This window comes from Phascolarctos cinereus, unplaced genomic scaffold (assembly GCF_003287225.1).
Source record: "Phascolarctos cinereus isolate Bilbo 61053 unplaced genomic scaffold, phaCin_HiC Scaffold_4;HRSCAF=312, whole genome shotgun sequence".
NCBI classification, from domain to species: Eukaryota; Metazoa; Chordata; class Mammalia; order Diprotodontia; family Phascolarctidae; genus Phascolarctos; species Phascolarctos cinereus.
Genome location: NW_027555847.1, coordinates 242,889,975 through 242,908,587, shown reverse-complemented (window position 1 = coordinate 242,908,587; position 18,613 = coordinate 242,889,975). Strand labels below are relative to the sequence as shown.

The 18,613-nt window shown below is 38.6% G+C and overlaps 1 protein-coding gene across 1 annotated transcript in view; it reads left to right on the top strand.

Moving 5' to 3' along the window:
- The first annotated feature begins 2,746 nt into the window (after positions 1-2,746).
- Positions 2,747-18,613, top strand: part of DMXL1 (Dmx like 1) — a 146,961-nt gene continuing 131,094 nt past the window's right edge. The window contains 3 exon segments of the mRNA XM_020979016.2: positions 2,747-3,118; positions 3,121-3,183; positions 15,969-16,094. Coding sequence (XP_020834675.1) covers positions 3,095-3,118; positions 3,121-3,183; positions 15,969-16,094 — 213 coding nt within the window. The 5' untranslated portion in view covers positions 2,747-3,094.

Below are 18,613 nucleotides of genomic sequence, written 5' to 3'. Positions count from 1 at the left end.
GAACAGCTCCACTTACCTACAGGATACTCCAAGTTGGTTGTCCTGTAGGCTTCTCAAACTCAACATATCCAAAACCAAACCGATTATTTTCCCTCAAACCCATCCCTCTTTCAAACTTTCCCCTTTCTATTGAGGTTACCACCATCCTTCCGATCAATCAGGTTTATAACCCTGCAATTATCCTCTACTATCCACATTTCCTCATTCCATACATCCAATGAGTTGCCAAATCTTGTCATATTTATCTCCATATCTCTCCCTTTCTCCATTCATTCCATAAACTTTTATTAAGTGGCTACTGTGTGCTAGGTACTGTGCTAAGCTCTGAGGATATAAAAGAGGCAAAAGACAGTCTCTGACCTCAAGCACGGCTCACAGCCATTACCCTAGCCCAAGCCCCAATCATTTCTCATCTGAACCCCTATGACAGCCTCCTAATTGATCTTCCTACCTTATCTTCTTCCTCTCAAATCCATCCTACAGATAGCTTCCAAAGTGATTTTTCCCAAAGTGTAGGTCTGACTACATGGCTTTCCTACTAAAGATAATGCAATGGATCCCTATTGCCTTGAGGATAGAATACATTCTCCTCTTTGTGGCATTTAAAGCCCTTCAAAACCTGGTTCCAGACTATCTTTCCAACCTTATAAATTTTAAACTGCCCCTCTTTCTGTCCTTCAAACAAAATACTCCATCTCCTCTCTCCATGCCTTTGTGCTGGCTGTCCCCCATGCTTGGAATATAGTCTTTTCTCACTTCAACCTGAAACTCCTTGTTTCCTTCAAAGTTAGCTCAAGTGCTGCTTTCTTCATGAAGCTCACCTACTAGATTTGCAGTTGCAGGTACCATCTTCCCTCCCCCTCCAGAAGGAGTTGACCACTAGGTAGATTTTAAGAGGAGTCACTCTGCCCTCCTTTCCAATATGTCAAATATGTTGGGATTCTGAGCTCTCTTTAAGATTTCCAGGAAAGGAGAGGAGATTGTTTTTTCTCCTCTGCACCCTATAGCAACTATGTGAATAGGACACTGAGAGCACAGGCTTGTCAAGGTAAGCCTCATAGTGGATCTCAAGGCTAATTCCCTCTTTTGTATTGTATTTGTTTCCCTGAGCAGAGGTCCTGAGATGGATATTCTTAAACTTAGTAGGAACTTCATGAATTAGAAGAAGTTGGGAGCTTCTGGGTCTGGGTACTGGTTGCCCTGCTAGAGATAATTCCTCTAAGTGTTCAGAGAAGATGAACATCACTAGTAAGATACAACAGATGAAAGCCTAAGAAAATCTTGGAGTATGACTTGCCAGGCAGATACCTTGAGGAAATTGCTCTGACAGTGCAGATTAGGGATTAAAATGAAATGCCTATTCAGAGTCCAACAAAGTGTGTCATGTTTTAAGTATCAGATTCCTATTATTTACCTTAGTGTTTTGTGTTTTAAGTATTTTTCAATGTGGGCCTATGAATCTTTAGCTTTAAGCATTTCATTTGTGAAGAGCCATTCTACACCTGATACAGAGACAGGCTTCTTTGAGAACGACTGTTATTCCTTTTAGAGAGGCCCAAACATGAGACCCTACTAAAATCTGTAATTTCCCCCAGATTCTACATTAAGGTGGGGGCATAACGAGCCCCAGAGTTCCAATAAAGTCTGATCTCCTGTCTTTAAGAGTTCATATGAATCTGCAGATATATTTATATAGTTATCTCCCCCAAAAGAATATAAACTCGCCGAGGGCAAGTACTGTTTCATTTCGGTTTTGAATCCCCATGACTTAGTGGCTGTCTCTTAATGCTTTGTTCATTGTTTTTATGGTACTAATTAAAGAATTTGGTTGAGAAAAGAGCACCCTATTACGTTTGCTTTGTCTCTAAGCTTATCTGAATTGCCATATTTTTGCAACACGTATTTATAGTTTGAAACGCTCATATAAATTTGGCACTTATGCTTCTAGCTGCATGACTGCTTCAAGGGTCACATTCACTCAGGACACTAGCGTGTTCCACCCAAAGGGGAAGATTGCATGATGGGATTTGTAGTCAAGGAGGAGGCCTGGGTTAGAAGAGGTCAGCAGCCCTGGTTCCAATTAATACATTTCTTTCATTCGGGTTTAGCCGCAGAGCTTTCCAGTCCCCTAGCCAGAAGTTGTTAAAGCTTACGTCCGATAATCAGGTAACGAAACCCCATCTTCCTCCATTCATTCCTTCCCCCGGAGATTTAACAGCATATCGCGCAGTGCGGCTGCCCACGAGCACCAAATCGATTGGCAATTGTTTTGCTCTGGGTCGAACCCAGAGCATTCAAGAAGGGGATTGGTCAATCTGGAGGACCGGACGGAGTCACGCCTCTCGATTCACTCACTACGAAGATGACAACGGCTCTAAGTCCCTTTAACAACTCCCGCCCTATCAGACCTAAGCGACGGAAAATCTCGCGATACGGCTTTTGCTGGGGGAGAGAAACACACTCCTAACGATCGAGACCAGTGGAGGCGGGAGGAAAAAGGGTGGCGAAGACCGATGCCGAGAGGGGACAGGTCAGGGAAGAGGCGTGTGGAGACACTGTGGGCTTACTGCGCCACCCGCATTCCACGGAAGCCGGATTCCAGCCGCTGAAGAGGAAGTCACTCTTCCCACTTCCCGGCCCCCCCAGTGCTGGCTGCTCGTTCCCGGGCAAGTGCTCGACCTAGAGCTGCGGCTCCGGCGCGGGTGGTTCCGGAACTGATCTCGCTGCCACCCGGGGCTGTCTGGTGCGGACGGTGACAGGTGCGCGCGTGAGCAGCGCGGCTCCCCCTCGCCCCGCCCCCGCCCCTCCTTCGCTTAAGCCCCTTCCTCTCTCTCTCCCCTCCCTCCCGTCTGGTCCCCTCCCCTAGCCTACGCTGCGCTGCGCGCTCGGGATGAGCCGCGGGCCCCAGAGAAGCGGCTGCAGGTCTGCGCGCCCGCCGCCGCAGCTTCCGAACCACCCTCGGCCCTAGGAGGAGCAGCCGCCGTCGTCCCCCAGCCGCCAATCCCCCTGCACCGCCAGCCTCGGGCATGAGGCTGCCCCGGCCACAGCTGCGGGAGTGAAGGCAGGAGCGAGCGGCCGGAGGGGCAGTGACGACATGAACCTGCACCAGGTCCTGACTGCGGGGCCGTGAACCCCGGGGACCACTGCTTCTCCGTGGGGAGCGTCGGCGACCAGCGCTTCACGGTGAGTGGCTCCCCCGGCCCTGCCCTCCCTGCGGCGGCGGCGGCTGCCCGGCCTCTGCGCGGCCCAGGGGCCCCGGTCCCCGGTCCGCGATGACAGCCCGGGAGATGCCCATGAAAGCAGCCGCAGGAAGGCGGAGGAGGAGGGGCTGGGCGAGGGCAGGAGCCGCGGGCCGGGGGATCGGGGCTCCTGCTTGTGACAGGTGTGTGTGTGTTGGGGGGGGACAAGGGACGAGGTGGGAAAAAGGGAAGGAAATGTTGGTGGTGAAGGTGCTGAACGGAGTCTGAAACCTCCGGGAAGGATTCCTGAGTCGGGGGCGGGGGAGGGATGCTCAGATGGAAGGCAGAGATTCGGGGTCAGTGAAGTCTACAGAAACCCATGTCAGACAGTTTTGGAATCTCACCAGTTCCTTTCCTTCTTTTGGGGATTGTTGTTTCTACTATAAAGTCATGTGCCTGTTATAATTTAAAAGAGTGGGTGTCTCAGAAACAATCGTTACTTGTTTTGCAGTTAACAATAAATTCCAATGTAAAATGCATGGGAAGATATAGCTCTGTGGAGAGAAAGCCCTTTAAATATTTTTTCCAGATTCTTTTAAAGGTGGACGTATAATTCAGGAATAGTAATGAAATGTGAGGTATGTGATTTACTTGAAAATAAAAAGAAACTTGCTTGCATTTTCCCTTGAATGAAACATGTTAAAAGTTGTACTTTGCTTAAATACGATCCTTGATATAGTGTGAGTTCATATATATTCGTACAATAAATTGATATTGTGGAATTCATATAAAGTAGCCTGAAAGACTTTATCTTAATTTTATCTCACTGATGAGGTCTGTAAGCATGGAACCTGAAGATGGCATTACAGTGAAATGTCAGAGTAAAAGGTATCATTTTGTTTTTATTAAAATATTTTAGTAATGTATTAGAGTAAAAGTGTTGCAAGTGTTCACCCAGAACAAGAAAAATTCCATAATGACTTTTTGACATGATTAAATTGACTAGTTAAAACTTATTTTTTCCATAAATATATGAACAAAGTAAAGCAGAATGTAGCAATTGTTTCAGCTTCCATATTATAATTATAGGACTCTGCCTACATCCACCTTTGACTTTTCTGTGGGATACTAAATATTTTCCTTCGGAGTGTATTATTGGAATTGTGCGCTTGTTTCAGCTAGATACTTTGTTTCAAGAGGGAGGAGTTAACTTTCCCCTCTAAGAGATAAGTTTGCACTTAAATAGATAAATCAGGAGTCAATAGATTCTAAATGTATTCTTACATTTTGAACATAGGAAACTGTTGCCCTAGATTAAAAAAAAATGAGATGGCATAGCTGTAGTCTTCAAATGTCTCCTTCCAGATAAAATAATATCTGAGGAACGTGAATGTAGAGAAAGTTACAGGAAGGTTAGTTGTCCAGCTACCTTTTCTAGTGATGATTAATGTGTTATTATTCTTTTTTCTTAATTGTTTTTTCAAACATTTTCTCTAAAAAGGCATTCAGAATCTGTCCAGTCTTTAGTTGTCAGCTTTATATTTAGTGATCTGTGTTTAGCTCATTCTGAAAAGTTCAATGGATACCACAGTATCATTTTAAAGACAAGTATTTTAATAGGTACAATAATGTCTGTACATTGCTAAATAGTGATAAATCTTCCTGTCCATCACAGCAACCAAGGCCTTGACTCAGGCTGTTGTGATCTTTCCAAGATGCCTACTATAACTTTTTCTTAGTCTTGGCTCTTTTCTTTTTCATTTGCTACTCTGACGCCAATACTCTTTCTTTAAACAATACCATGAACCTCCATTGCAGGAGTCACAGGATCTCATGTTTGGGAGTGATCTCAGGTAGTCTAGTTCAATCCATACCTCTCCTGACCAAGAATTGCTTCTATAGCATTCCCAACAATTTGTCATTTGTTTTTCATCTACAAGGACTTCTAGTAGGGGAGAGGGGAAACCTACTATTCATGAGACTATGTGTGCCTCTTGTGGATAGTTCTAATTGTTAAGTTTCACCCATGGGAAGATGGATACAAAAATGTAATTATGGTCCTACATCAATAATGTCAGCAACACTAAAGCTTAGGTAGCATTGTTCCATGTTCAGTCCACTGAACCTTCTACTTAGGCTTCAGGGTCACCAGTATATTAGGCAGGATGTGATGCTGCCAAGTCTTCCCAACCCTATTTCTATGTTTTGCTTGTATCTCTTTCTCTCTCCAACTCAAGTTCCACCTCCATGAGGCCTTTCTTCATCTCTGAGTTGCTAACACTATACCCCTCTTGAAATTACTTTGTATTGCTATGTATTTATTTGTGTATATATTATATAACCTCTCACCCCCAAGAGTCTTGGAGAGCAGAAATCTTGTGGTAGGTGCTTAATAAATGTTTGTCCAATTGAACTGAATTGTTGTATCTTGTTTTGAAACACCAAAGTCACCTCCAAAAATACAAATGGCTCAGTCAACGGCTTATAAATACTATTTTCATTTTCAATTACAATTAGGCCAGAGCATGAATAAATTTATATACAAGTTCAAGACTTAGCCAAGTGTGTATAAATCAAAGTACTGTCAACACAAGCTTACCTGGAGACTTTTTGATATGTTCTATACCATCTTTGAAAGGCCATCAAAAGGACATGAGAAAAAATGTAGGGATGACAGACCATTTTATCTAATATGGTTAGATCTACCCAAATAATAATGGAAGAACTTACATGTTTGGAAATATTAGAGAAAAAGTATTTCTGTGTATGGCTTGTTTTGTATAATGAATTCTGATTGGGCTTGAGATACTAAACCTAGTAGGTATTAGGAAGTATAGAAAAACACTTTACTATCCAAGAGGAAACCCGAAACCAAAGAAAAATGCTATAATCTCCCTTACTAGACTTGGATTTGGGGAGTGAGGGAGATGGAAGAGTCAAGGATAGTTGCAAGGTTGCAAACCATAATGACTAGAATGATAGAGATACTCTCAACAAAAATATAGAGGATTGGAAGGGGGGGAAAGAAGATAGGAAGAGGGATGGATTTTGAAGCAAACATTAATTCCATTTTAGAGACATTGAGTTGGAGATACAGATGGGACATCGATGTAAAAATGCATGGCTTGCAATTGGAAATGTTGAACTGGGTTTTTCAAGGGAGAGATTATGACTGGAGGTATACCTTATCATCATCACCAACATCTTCCTCTTCCTCCTCCTCTGGGAGTTATCTTCAAAGAAATCTCTGAAGCTGATTTGGTCACCAATGCAGTAGAATGCTATCCATATCAGGTGACAAACAAGCTTGAACTAGGTTGATACAGAGCATCTTGTAGATTAAAAATTGTTTGCATTGATGTGTTTTGTTTTCACATATCAGTCACTTCCTTTTAAATCCCTTCTATTTTGTCTCCTGAACCTTAGTACTTTTCCATCAAAAACTAACTCCAGAGAAAGCACATTTGTATGTGTGGGAGAGTAGTCACTGATGTTTTCTTGGTTGACTTTTTTGTTATTAATAAGGTCTGATATTTTTTTCCAGGCTTCAGTATCTTCCTATCCTCAAGATACCTAATATGTTGATCCCTCAGTGTCCATGGTATTGTGTTGTCTCCAGCATGAATTTCTTCCATATATACACTTGTCTTTGGCAGATCACACTCTGGTAAAACCATTTCAGTAGTGAGCTAAACCAGACTGAAGGTAACCCATAGTCCTCAAACCTATCTGTGAATTAGGGGGATGTCTACCCCAAGCAAGTAAAGAATTCTTTTGGCAAAATGAGCAAATGAGAACAATTTGTTCCAGCAGCCATGAAGAAGATTGAAGTAGGCACTGTGGAGAACTTAGAGCTTAGTCAGACCTCAAAGGTGAAGATGCCAAGGTCATCCACTGCATCTCGGGCCGTCACCAATCCTGACTTTTGTTTTGCTGCTGGACTTCAATGACTCTGGAAGAGAGAGTGAGGCTGATGACTTTGTGCAACTCTGCCTCACTTAAATGCAATTTGCATTTAAGTCGAGACATCACCCATGATGTTATTGGTCCTACTGGAAATGAAGAATGAACAACAGCAACCAGTAATATGTAGGATGGTCGGATGAGAAGGGCAGTAATTGTAAAATTATATTGGAAAAGTAGGTGGAGCTAGATTGTGGATGATTTTAAATGCCAGACTGAGAAGTTTGAATTTTATCCTAGAAACAAATGGAATCCATTGGGTATTTTTGACTAGAAGGATAATAAGGTCAGATATTTGAGTTTTCTAGGTGACTGGTGATATGTAAATCTCCTCTCTCAGATTAGTACTGGGTAAGCCCTCTAAGTGGTTTAATCTGTAACCTGATTTAGTTTATCTACAAGGCCTATTTAACAATAGTTTATCTTTTTAAGGAATATGAGATTATGACTGTTTAAGTTTGTTTAATTTTTATGACTTTGAAGAAAACATGGGATTATTATTTTTGTAATACCCATGGCCACAGTACACTTTTTCCTGTTGCAAGTTTAAATCCCCTGGTTTATAGCCACTAATGCTTACTCAAATTGATTTGGCATGATTTGGCGTAAACAGCAGAAATTAGGATGATGAAGATAACTATTTTGGTCTTATTGTGGTGCTGTACCGTGAGCATGGTTAGCACCAAAGGGAATTATACAAAGTCAGCCATTGGGACAGAGTCAATCTGAGTGACCTCCATGTTTTAACCTTTCTCAATTTTTGGGTCACTTTAGGACTAATCCCATCTCCTGTAGACTACTCTCATTACCTGAGGGTTAATACCATCTCTTTAGTACTAATTCTGTCTCCCAATGATGCTAAGACATTAATCCCACATCCTTATTGAAAGGTCTACCAATCAGGATTGTCTTACACATATGCAAATCATTTTACTCCTCTAAGTTGAAATTCTGAGGCTGGCCCCACTATAGTTTTCCCATGCTTTGGCTGCCAGCCCCATTCCAACTACTTGATGCCTTGGAGAATAATAAACTTTTTGTCTTAAAAAAATACAAATATCACATACAAATATCAATTGACATATTTGTGGAACATAGATTAGAAAGAGCTAAGGCTGGTATAGGGAGACCAATTAGATTATAGCAGTAGTCTTGGTAGGAGGTGATGGAGGTCCTGAAGGGATGATATAAATAGAGAAAAGGGGATAGCAATAAGAACTGTTTGGACATGTTCAAACAAAACTTGGCAACTGATTAGATACGATTTTGAGGTGTAAACCTGGGTAATTGGAGTTCAGATAATATGAGATTGGAATTCAAGAGAAGGATTTGTGTTAAATAGATTTGAAAGGTTTGCATAGAGATAATCTTGAACCGATGATACCTGAGGAAAGTGAAGAGGTAGGCTATTAGCCCACATTTAGTGAGAGGAAAGTAGATATGTTCCAGCAAAGGACACCAAGAAAGGGGCAGTTGGAGGAATAAGAGGAAGATTAAGAGAAAGTAGTGTCTTGGAAGCCTGGGAGGATAAAATGTTTAGGAGATGATGGATTATTTCAGAAATTGCCGAGAGGTCAGTTTAAAAACCAGTAGAATTAGCGGATCATCCATGATCTTGAAATATGCTGGAGTTGGAGGCCAGATTACTAGGGTTTGAGAATTGGTGAGAATCAAGAAAGTTGAAGTATTGAATATGCTTAATTTACCAAACCAGGAAACTACATTTGTACAAACTTATTCTTGAAAGATTTCCATTAAGATAAAATTTTACGTGGTTTAGTTTAAATTGCTGAGTTTCATTTAGCTATGAAGTGTAGGTGTCCTCATCACTTCATTCCCAGATGGTGTCAGCTAAGTAAAAATTTGTTGTATATAAAGTTCAATTCCAACATTATTAGTAGAATCACGACTTATATTAATTCTTCTCAATCCATAAACATTTATTGAAGCATTTTAGTATCAATAAACACTGAACATTTGTTAAAACAGTAATTTATGTGCAAGGTACTAAAGTGATTTGCTTTTCCTTTTCCATCTTATTTTACAGATGAGGCAGACAGGGTTAAGTGACTTGCTGGTTAAGTGTCTGAGGCCAGATTTGGAATCATGAAGATGAGTCTTCCTGACTCCAGGCCTGACACTCCACAGCACCACCTAGCTACCTCATGACCTAACAAGTTTCCCAAAATTTACCATTTTCTGAGTGATTCTTGTAATGTGTTTACCACCAAAAATACATAAGCAGTTATGGTTAGCTCTAAATATACTCTCTTATGTCTTTAATAGTCTTACATTTATTCAGCACTTGTAAGTTTACCAAAAAAAAATAAACTCTTTCGTTATGACAACCTTGTAAAGAAGATATAGCACTATTATCTTCACCATTTTACAGATAAGACAAACTGACGTTGAGAGAGATTAAATGATTTGCCCGCACAATCACATAAAAAGTGGAGGAAATGGAAATGGGACAAGGAACCTAGGTTTTTCTGCTTCCTAGGTCAGTGATCTTTCTACTACTAAGCACTGGTTTATGGTCAACCATTTTTCACCTTCGAGATTCTCATTCATATGAAAGAACACTGACAAAGTTGATCAATATTATATTGGATAGAAATGCCCATTTCTAATATTTCTGCTCCTACCTAGTCACATAATGGTTGCTAGAAAATATTTGTTAATTGATGTAATTGGTAGATCGTGGGATTTGAAGTCAGAGGACCTAGATTCAAATCCCAGCTATCATGTCTACTACCTGTGAGACATTAGGAAAGTGATATAACTTCTCTGGACCTCACTTTCCTCATCTGTAACTTCTGAAAAATTTTTTATTGTCATGTATATGTTAGATTATTAGTTGTTAATTTAGTTTTAAACAACTTCTAGTGTTGTAGCTCTTTTGATCATAGAGCATATAAAACTTACACCATTTGAAATGTTTTATTTCTTAGTTGATTTAAAATAAAATATAGCAGTTTATTGCTAATTCTGAAGTAGCAGTGAAAAAAAACTCATACCGTTTGAAGAGTTTTATTTCTTAGATGGTTTAAAACAAAATGTGGCAGTTTATTATTAATTCTGAAATAGCAATGAAAAAAGAAAAGCATTAGCCTTAAGAGTCAGAAGACCGGATTCAAATCCAGCCTCTGACTTATGCTACCTGGTGACCTTGGGCAAGTCATTTAATTTCCCTGGGTTTCAGTTTCCTCAACTGTAAAAAATACAGCTCTAGATCTCTGATCCTGTGAACTGTTCTATAGTGAAGTGATTATTATTTTGACCACTGTACAATAGGACAGGCGAAATATGCAAAATATTGTCATGTATTATTTTAGAAATATGTAACCTATATATTTATTCTTAGTATACTACATATCTGTATATACATAAAATTTACTAGCTACCTTTCATTTAAGAAAAATTTAGTGGATCAATCAAGTAATAGTGTTTTCATGTAGGTCAGCCATTTTTTAGATTAAGTAGAAAAAATTTCAGGTGGAAGGTTGATCTCAACCCAAAGTATTACTGTAAGTCTGGGGGTCTCTCTGGCTGAGGGTAGAGGTCTTGTGGAGAGGGTAGTAGTGTTTTTACTGTTTTATCAGCTTAGATGTAAGTCTACATTTTCTGTTGGGTAAAATAAAGCTTATCACATTTGTAATGTATTGTTATTGTTACCCTGAATTCATGGGAGCTGAGGATCAGCCTTGAGTGTCTGTACCTAATTCTTCTTTGAAGTCTTTTTTGTTCTAACAGCAGATCTTGATGTTGTTTAATTAATTTATTTTAAAGTGAACAAAGGTTTATTAAATGTATATGATTATTACATGAATATTTTTGATTGTGTACAAAGAGGATTTTCCCAAATATTCAGTAGCTTTGTAGATTCATATACCTGATAAATGGCAGCTTTGTCTGCCTTTCTCTCTAATTACCTATCCACCTATCCACTTAAGAGTTTGGGGGGGGTGTGTGTGATGGACTCCTTTGACAATCTGAAGCCTGTAGACCCTTTTTCAGAATAATGTTTTTAAATCTGTAAAATACTTAGCATTACAAGGAAACAAATTGTATTGAAATTTAGTTATCAAAATATTAGAAAAAACAAGTTTTATAGGTAAACAGGCCATCCATCCCTGTTATTTTATGTAGCCGAGGCCAGGGAAGAAAAGTGACTTTACTCAAGGTCACACAACTCACAAATGTCAGAGGTAGACTTTGAATCCAGGTCTTCTGAATTGATCTTTCACTCCAGCATACTGCTTGACAAAATATTATCCTTTTGGGTAGTTCTTTTTTTCTTATAGAAGATGTTATCACTATTTCAGTAGCTGTTTACTAATTGTTAAATTTGTGTTGTCAAAGCTCCCAAAGTCACCAAAGTTACCCATCATTACCACTACTTATATTCCAAAGAGATCAAAGATAAAAGGAGGAAGAATTCACATGTATAAGATATTTTTAGCAGTACTTTTTGTTGTAACAGAACTGGAAAATAATTTGTGTCCATCAACTGGGGAATTACTGAACAAATTACAATGTATAGATGCAGTTGAATATTATTGGCAATGAGAAATAAGAAAAGGTTGGATTTAGAGAAATATGGAAAGATTTATATGAACTTATGCTGAGCAGAAGAATTAGGAGAACAGTTTGTATAATAACATGATAAAGACAGATAAGTTTGAAAGACTTAAGTCCTCTCTGATAAATGCAGCCACCAAGCACAAATCCTTAGAAGACTAATAATGAAACTTACTACTTACCTCCTGTGCTATTGTGAAATGCATTTTTAAACACTATGTGTGGATTTGTTTTGTTTAGCCCTGCTTATTAGTCACAAGGGCTTTTTAAAAAGAAATGGAGGAGATTAGGGGAAGGGGAGCTAAGTGATAGTGATATAAAAAAAGAAAACAGTTATTGAAGCATTTAAACACAAAAGAGAACAAAAGGAGGTTGAGGGGAGATACTGACAAGCAAGGGGGCTTTAAAACTACATGAAAAAAGTAAGTTCTATTTGTAATAGAACTTTGTGGTTTTATACAAAATTTTCTTTCTGTTCTTTCATGTGGAAACTTCATGTTAATTGGTGTTATGAAAATGTATGAGGTAACACATTTTTTGAAATGTTGATGTATCAATCCTAGAGGATATGGGTGTAATCTTTAGTATGTCCTATATTACCATCATTTTGGGTTATTGGTGGTCAAAGTAATTTTCTCAAAGCATAGGTCTTTATGATGTCACCCCTCTACCCAGAAAACTCCAGTGGCTCCCTGTTACCTCCAGAGAATCACATACCAAGGCTTCTGTTTGACATTTAAAGCTCTTCACAATCTGGTTCTTCCTCCCTTTCCAGTCTTCTAATACTCTGTGATTCTGTGCCTCTGTGCCTCTGGCCTTCCTGTTGTTTCTTGAACAAGATATTCCATCTCCTGACTGTGCATATTCACTGACTATCCCCCAACTCTCACTTCCCTTGTTTCTTTCAAGATTTAGCAAAAATTCTGCCTCCTGCAAGAAACCTTTCCCTGTCCTCCTTAATGTTAATTTCTTGCTTCTGAGATTATATCCTACTTATTCTTTATATATCTTGTTTGCATGTTGTCTTTCCCATTATATTGTGAGCTCCTTGAAGGCAGGAGCTATTTTTGCCTTTCATTGTATTCCCATAGCTTAACACTGCCTAGCATGTAGTGATGCTGTATAAATACTTGTTGACTTGACTTTACACCCCTCTGCTCACCCTCCCATCTAGATACATTGACCTGTTTGCTGTTCCCAGCACATGACCCTCCATCTTCTGTCTCTGTGCCTTTCTTCCCTGCCTGGAATGCTCTCCTTTATCTCTTCTGAGTTTTCATGGCTTCCTTCAGGCTCATTTCAAATCCCACCTTATGCATGAGGCTTGTCATCATTTTTCTAGCTACTAGAGCTCTGTTCATATCTTATATGTACTTGTTTCTTTAAGTGTTGTTTCCCGCATTAAAATAAATGCTTTTTGAGAGCAGGAACCTTCTTGCCTCAGTGTTTAGTACTGTGCCTCATGAATACTAAACCCTTAATAAATGATTTCTATTTATTGATTAAATTAAACCACAAAGGAAGGTGCTAATTTGTAAGTGTAGTTTTCAGATAACTTTTACTTCAGCTCTAGACCTGCTTTGTTTTTGTCCCATTGAAGAATAATTTTTAAAATCACTTCAAGGTAACTTGAATAAAAACTACAGGAAACATTTAGAGTAATGATACACAAGAGAAGAATTTCAACAAAACGACAAAGGTAAATGAAAAATCAAATACAATAAAATGAAATTAAGGTTGATAATATGGTATTTTTGTCATCATACTTACATCTGACTAGTGAATATTGAAAGGAAATTTTCTTTTAAAAAGCAGTCATTCATCAACCATTTATTAAGCATTTACTGTGTTTCTAGGCACTGTTCTGGGTACAAAGACAAAAGTCTCTGCCTTCAAGAAGTTTACATTCTGAAGGGGGGAAGATGTACAAACACAGGATGTATTTAAAAAACAAAATAGACACAGAATCACTTTTGTGGGAAAGGCAATATCATGTAGAATAAGGAGTGTTGTATGATAAGGTTGGGAAGGTAGGGTAGAGCCAGGTTTTGGAGGACTTTAAATGCCAAAAAAAGGAGCTTATATGTGATTCTAGGCAGTACGATCCCTTAGAGTCTCTTGAGTAGGATAGTGATAAGGTCATACATGCACTGGAGACAAGTGTCATTTGGGAGGAACAGCAAGAATGCCATTTTGGCTGTATTGTAGAGAGCATGAAAGGAAATAATACATCATCTTGGCAAGGAAGGATGGGTCCAGATTGTGAAAAACTTTAAATTTAGAAGAGGTTTTGTTTGATCTTCAATGTAATAAGGAGTTTGTTGAGTACTCTATGGGGAGAGGGAGATATGGTCAAATCTGTGCTTTAGGAAAATAGCTTTAGTATCTGCGGGAGAATGGATGAATTAGACTTTAGAGTGCTGAGGTGAGGATACCAATTAGACAGCTATTGGAATATTCTAGGTGAGAGGTAATAAGGGCCTGGATTAGGGTGGTAGCTATATGAATGTAGAGGAAGAAGCTATTATGGAAATGGAAATGACTGAATGATGCTGGATGAAATCACAACCTGATTAATTGGGTCCACTACAAATTTGTTATCGAATCGCAACAAGGACCTCATTAAAAGGATCAAATCCCTACTTTTTCCGTAATTGATTATCTGTCTCCTTTTCTACAACTGTTGTTCCAAACTTCAATAGAAGTCTTTGTCTACAATGAGAAAATATAGGCTGTTCACCTGAGTTCTTTCTTTTGCCTTTCTGTATATCTCAGAACTCCTTGACGTCACTTCCTCCTTTATTCCCATTGCTAAGGAGGTAGTCCTTTTTTTCACTAAGACCAGACCAACTCCCCTACTTGTACATTGGTCCCATCTATTTGTGGCCCAAGATTGCTTGGGCCAGTTTAAGTGGTTCAAGCTTGAGATTAGAAGAAATATGTTAGGTAGACCACATATAACATTTTATTTTTATAAGTTTACGTAACAATAGGATGAGAAGGATATTCAACAAAGATATGGCTTCTCATCTCCATGCAGAAAGGTGCTTGGTCAATTGCCTTAACTTACTCAGTAGTAGTGACTTACTCAGTAACAGTAACTTACTCAGTTCATCAAGCCCGAGGAGTACATACTATTTATGTAAAGGGTTTTTTAAGTCTCACTTCACTAGGAACTTAGATCAATGTTTCCAGGCTTAGTCCCATGGGCAAATTATCTCATTTTTTTTTCAGTTAGTGTTTTTAAAATTTCTAATGGGCTTTTATTATCTTTTGTTTTTGTAACACCTAGATTTCCTATCTCTTTGTTTTCCCATTGGCTGTGTCCCCTGTGCATAGAATGAAGTTCAACAAAACAAATCAACTCTTTTTTTTTTTTTGGCTAGGCAGTGGGGTTAAGTGACTTGCCCAGGGTCACACAGCTAGTAAGTGTTTTATGTGTCTGAGGCTGGATTTGAACTCAGGTACTCCTGAATCCAGGACCGATGCTCTATCTACTGAGCCACTTAGCTGCACCTATTCATTTTTTTTACAGTGCTCCATACCCATAGCTCTCCCACATCTTCCAAGAAGAAAGGGAGGTCCATTTTTCTATCTCTTCTTTGTGGCCTAAGCATGATCTTTATAATTTCACAGAATTCTGTTTCAGTTTGTTGTTGTTCTTTACATTTACATTCTTTAGACATTTTGTTTACTGTTTTCCTAGTTCTGCCATCTTTGCTTTTCATCATTTTATGTACATTTTACCATGTTTCTCTGTATTCATAACACTCATCATTTCTTAAAGCATAGTTACATTCTTTTACATTTATGAACCACTATTTATTTTGCCATTACCCAGTTTCCAGTTTTTTGCTGGAACTTCAAACAAAAAATACTACCACAAATATTTTGGTGTGTATGGGCCTTTTTTTTTTTAAATCATTGACCTTCTTGGGATATATACTTAACAATGGGATCTCTGGGTCAAAAGATATGGATATCTTAATCATTTTGCTCATCATAACTCTAAATTGCTTTCCAGAATGGTTGGATCAGTTCACAGCTTCATCAACAATGTTTTAACGTGCTTTCCATAGCCCATCCAACACTGACTATTCCTGACTTTTCTCATCTTTGCCAATTTGCTGAGCATGAGGGGAAACCTAACAGTGGTTTTAATTTTCAATTCTCTTTTGATTAGTAATTTGAAGTATACGTGACTTATTAAGGTTCTTTTTTGTGCTTGTGTTTTGTTTTTTAAAGGCTTACGCATCTGGATGTGATGTTGTAATACTGGGAAGTAATTTTGAAAGGTTACAGATAATCCCTGGAGCTAAGCATGGGAACATTCAAGTAGGATGCGTTGATTGTTCAGTGCAACAAGGCAAGGTATGTATAAAAGATATAAAAAATTTGAATTTATTATTTGTATGTTTTGTAACTTAGTAGCTTCAGAAGTGTGTGTATCTGATTGATTTGTTGCCTTACTTTACATGCAAATCTATTGTGCATGAAAATTTATTTGCCTGATTGGAATTAATTTGAATGGCTTAGAAATTCAGCTTTATGATTGACCTATTCAGCTGTCATTGTGTTATGGTTACCCTCTCTGAGTTGTATAGAGAAGTAATACTTTATGTTGTAAAGAGAAACAAGAGTTTATGTCTGAGTATCCACTGAGGAGGTCTAGGATAAATAATTTTATAAAAATGCATTTTAATGGAAGGAGAAATAAGAAATCAGTCTTTAGTCCTTTACTAAAAAAGCATGAGAGGCAGCATGGTGAAGTGTGCAGAGAAGCAATGGCTTCATGAATGCATGAAGTTAGTGTGGTTTAGCATCAAGTCCTGCCTCTGATAAATAATTGGCTGTTTTGACCCCAAGCAAGTCACTTTGTTTCGAAGTTGTGTAGATAACTCTTAAGATTCTTAGTTGTAGAGATGGTATTTTACCTGCATTGATAGAAGGAATTAATTCACCTGGTAGGTTTTCTATACCAAAGGAATCACAGGCCCGTCAACCAATCAGTCAGGTATCTGTAAAACATCTGCTGTGTCAGCTACTGTGCTAGGCTCTGGAGATACAGCTGCAAATAGTGAAACAATCATTAGTCTACACTGAGCTTATATTCTAATGGAGGAGATACTAAGTATACGTAGTAAAATATTAAGTATACGAAGTAAAAAATTGGTAAATACAAATGTACAAAATAGTTAAATCCCAAGTAGTTTGGGAGAGAGGGCAATAGCAGTTATGGGAATCAGGAAGGGTTTCATATAGAAAACGGTGCTTTAGCTACATTGTAAAGGATGAGAAGGACTCTGAAGTGGAGTTAAGGAAGCATACATTCCAAGAATTGGGAGTAGACAGTGCAGAAGCACAAAGCAGGGAGATGGGGTGTGGTAAGTAACAGAGACAAGGTTAATTTTGCCAGATCTTAGAGTATGAGAGGGGAGTAACATTCATCAAAGCTGGAATAGTAGGTTGTGGGCTGATAGAGGACTTTAAAGCTGGAAGGACCCGATATGTCAGTTGATACAAAATGTCATAATTTTACCTTGAAATAGAAATTTTTCTTCCTACTGTCTCTATTTTCTTTGTCTCATGTATAAAAAAATATACTATCAATTGGCAGTTTGTTCTTTCAAAATATTCTTAAATTTTAGGCCTTCTAGTCTTAAAAGCTAATCAGTGGAGTGTATTTTTTATCCTAGAGGCAGTAGGAAGCTGCTGGAATTAGCTGAGTTTGGGAATCACATAGTCATATTGGCACTTAAGCAAGATGACTTTGGTAGCATTTGTAGGATGGACCAGAGTGGTGAGAGTCTTGAGTCATGGAAATCAATTAAAAGGCTATTGTGATAATCTATGTGAGAGGTGATGGTGGTCTGAACTAAGGTGGTAGCTATGTGAGTGGAGAGAAGGGGTCAGATGTGAGAGATGTTATGAAGGTAGAACAAGATTTGGCAGCTACTTAGATATGTGGGGTGAGGGAGAATGAGGAACTCAGGATCGTGCCAAGGTTACAAATGTTGAAATCCAGGAGGACTTCAACAGAAATAGGGAAGTGTGGAAGAGGAAAGGATTTAGGGGTGAAGATAATTAATTTAGTTTTGGATATGTTGGGTTTAAGATGTTTTTGATGTATCCAGTTTGAAATGCCCAATACTCAATTGCTGTGGATACAAGTACAAAGAATGAAATAACCCCTACTTTCAGGGAGTTTACGTTCTAATGGAGACAAATATGTACATATAAAAAAAATAAAGAATTAACATAAAGTTAATAAACATAAATATATAGTAGTTAAATACAAAATAGTTTGGGAAGGAGGACACCAGGAGTTGAGGGAATCAGGAAAGACATACAGAAGATAGTGCTTAAGTTGTGTCTTTAAGGAGAAGAGACTTTTTGACGCAGAAGTAAGAAGGGAGTGCAGTCCAGTCATGGGGAATGGGGATGGTCAGTACAAAGGTATGAAGAGGTGAAATAGAATGCCATGTAAAAGAAACAGAGAAAAGACCAATTTGACCAGATCACAGAATGCAATGAGGCTGGAAAGGCTGGGGCTGGGTTGTAAAGGATATCAAAAATAAATCAGAGGAATTTATTTTTTATCCTAGAGACCATAGGAAACCCTTGGAGTTGATTGAATAAGGGATCACATGTTCAGATCTATGAATATGGAATAATACTTTGGTAGCAGGATTTAGGATTATTTGGATAGTGAGAGATTTGAGCCAAGGAGATAGATCATTGCAATGTGAGATAAGGACCTAAACTAAAGTGATAGCTTTCTGAGTAGAGCAGAATGGTCTGAGACAAGAAGTTATGGAGGTAAAAACAGTTTGATCTGGCAACTGATTGGATATGTTGAATGTTGGAGAGTGAGGAGTTGAGATTACAAA